This window comes from Elephantulus edwardii, unplaced genomic scaffold (assembly GCF_000299155.1).
Source record: "Elephantulus edwardii isolate Elephantulus edwardi_28Jun2011 unplaced genomic scaffold, EleEdw1.0 scaffold00095, whole genome shotgun sequence".
In the NCBI taxonomy this organism is placed as follows: Eukaryota; Metazoa; Chordata; class Mammalia; order Macroscelidea; family Macroscelididae; genus Elephantulus; species Elephantulus edwardii.
The window spans coordinates 10,014,545-10,017,002 of record NW_006399845.1 but is presented as its reverse complement, the minus strand read 5'-3'; the positions used below and the strand labels follow the sequence as shown (position 1 = coordinate 10,017,002).

The following is a 2,458-nucleotide window of genomic DNA, read 5'->3' as shown; positions in this document are numbered from 1 at the left end:
CGCTGGTGGACGTGAACGTGTACCTGATCGTGGCCATCTGCGCGGTGTCCAGCCTGCTGGTGCTGACGCTGCTGCTGTACACGGCGCTGCGGTGCTCGGCGCCGGCGGCAGAGGGCGCGTGCGGTCCGGGGAAGCCGAGGCTGGTGTGTTCGAGTGCGGTGGGGAGCTGGTCGTGCTCCCAGCAGAGGAGGCAGAGGATGTGCTCTGGGGAGGGGCCGCCCAAGACTGACCTCATGGCTTTCAGCCCCAGTTTACCTCCGGGACTGGACAGACAGGAAGGAGAAGACAGGCCAGAAACAGGATTGAATTCCTCGGGACAGGTGAGTTTTGTATAGATTTTGCATATTCGAGGTCTTTATTAACTGAAAAAGAACATTTGTATCATGGATACTTTTTCTGTAGGGTTTTAAATTACAGTGGAAATGCTACATATATGATATTTTTCTATCATGAAAAATTAAATTTGTCTTAGTAATAAATCCCTTTACCGTTGTTGTTGTTATATGCCATCTAGTCGTTTGGGACTCATAGCGACCCTATGTATAACAGCCCTAAACTCTGCTCTGTCCTGTGCCAATTGCACTGTCTCTGACACTCCCATCCCGACTGCCCCAGTCACTGAATCAATCCATCTCATAGAGGGTCTTCCCCTCCTGCGCTGTCCCTCCATCCTCCTAAGCATGATGTCCCTCTCCAAGAACCGGTCTCTCCTTACAACATGTCCAAAGTATGTTAGAGGGAGCTTCAGAATCCTTGCCTCCAAGGAGTCGCCCTGTTTAACCCTTTCCAGGATGAATCTGTTTGTTTTCCTAGCAGTCCATGGTACCCTCAATACTCTTCTTCAGCACCACAAGTCAAAGGCATCAATTCTCCTTCTATCCTCCTTAGTCACTGTCCAACTCTCTGATGCATAACAAGTGATTGTAAAGACCATGACCTATATCAGACGCACCTTAGTCTCCAGAGAGACACCATTGCTCTTCAGTACTTTGGAGTGCTCCCTAACAGCAGACTTTCCCATCGCAATACGTCTTCTAATTTCCTGACTACTGGTGCCAAGAGTGTTGACTGTGGAGCCAAACAGACTAAAGCTGTGAACAATCTCAATCTCTTCGCCATCCATCCTGATGCTGACAATTGGTTCAGTGCTGAGAATCTTTGTCTTCTTGACATTGAGCCTCAATCCATATTGTACGCTGCAGTCCTTGACCCTCTGCAGCAAGCGCCCCAGGTCCTCCTCAGTTTTCAGCCTTAGTTTGATTTAAAAAAAAAATTTTAAAAAGGACATCCTCTCTTTAGAAATTCTATTTTTCATTGATTTACCCATATTAATTTCATGGCAATCTTTTGGCATTCAGATAAACGCCACATACTATTTAAATTTGCTCATTTTTGTTGTGTTTTGACAGTCTTTTACTTTTACTTTATTTTTTTACCTTTTCTTTATTTTCACAGTATTTGATCACTTGGCTTTTGTCAGTTTTATAGTTCTTGTTTTGTGCTGTGGAACTGACCCTCTGGTGGATTTTCAGAGGCAGTTTATTGCTTGGAAGTAGACTGCCCATCCTTCTGTGCATGAAGGCTGAAGCTCATGCCTTTGTGATTGCAGTGAATCTTCTTACCACTATACCACCAGTCACTTTAGACTTAGATTTTTAAAAATATGAATAGTCATTACTTCCAAAATGATTTCCTTTTTATTCCTGTGTGATCATTCACTGTTTTTGTTGTTGTGTGCCGTCACGTCACTTGCGACTCAGCAATCCAAGGTATAACAACGCTAAATCCAACCTCATTATCTCTGACAAACCTACCCCATTAACCTAGTCACTGAGTCAATCCATCTCATCAGGGTCTTTGTCTCTTGTGCTAATGCTGTCCCTCTACCCTCCCAAGCTGTTGTCCCTCTCCAAGGATTGGTCTTTCCTTGCAACATGCCCTAAGTATGTCAGACGAAGCTTCAAAACATTTGCCTCCAAGTAGCAGCTTGGTTTCACCCTTCTCTGGACAAACCTGTTTGTTCTCCTAGCTGTCTATGGTATAGTCAATACTCTTCTCCAGCACCACAACTGAAATGCATCTGTCCTTCTTCTATTATCCTTAGTCATTGTCCAGCTCTCTGACGCATAGCAAATAATTGTGAAGACCATGGCCTGGATCAGGTGGACCTTAGTCCCTAGACTGACATCATTGTTCTTTAGTCCTTTGGAAAAGTCCTTGACAGCAGATTTCCACAATGCAATTTGTCTTTTAATTTCCGGGCTGCTGATAGCAAGTGTGTTGATTGTGGATCCGAGCAAGCTTAGGCATTTATTATTCATTAATAATCTTTAACTTTGTCTCTACAGTCATAATAAAACCCATCTTTACTTTTATTTGTGAGAAGAAACCAACCTTGCATTCCAATTAGCTACTTTTCATTTGAAAGAATATGTTAAAACTCCCTGTTCAATGCTTT

The 2,458-nt window shown here is 43.7% G+C and overlaps 2 protein-coding genes across 3 annotated transcripts in view; both read left to right on the top strand.

Annotated features, from left to right (window-relative positions):
* The window catches only part of PCDHA11 (protocadherin alpha 11), a 2,452-nt gene extending 2,117 nt beyond the window's left edge, over nt 1-335 (top strand). The window contains exon 2 of the mRNA XM_006891188.1: nt 1-335. Within this exon, the coding sequence (XP_006891250.1) occupies nt 1-335 (335 nt within the window).
* PCDHAC2 (protocadherin alpha subfamily C, 2) overlaps nt 1-2,458 on the top strand; it is a 294,194-nt gene that overhangs the window by 71,947 nt on the left and 219,789 nt on the right. The window lies entirely within an intron of this gene.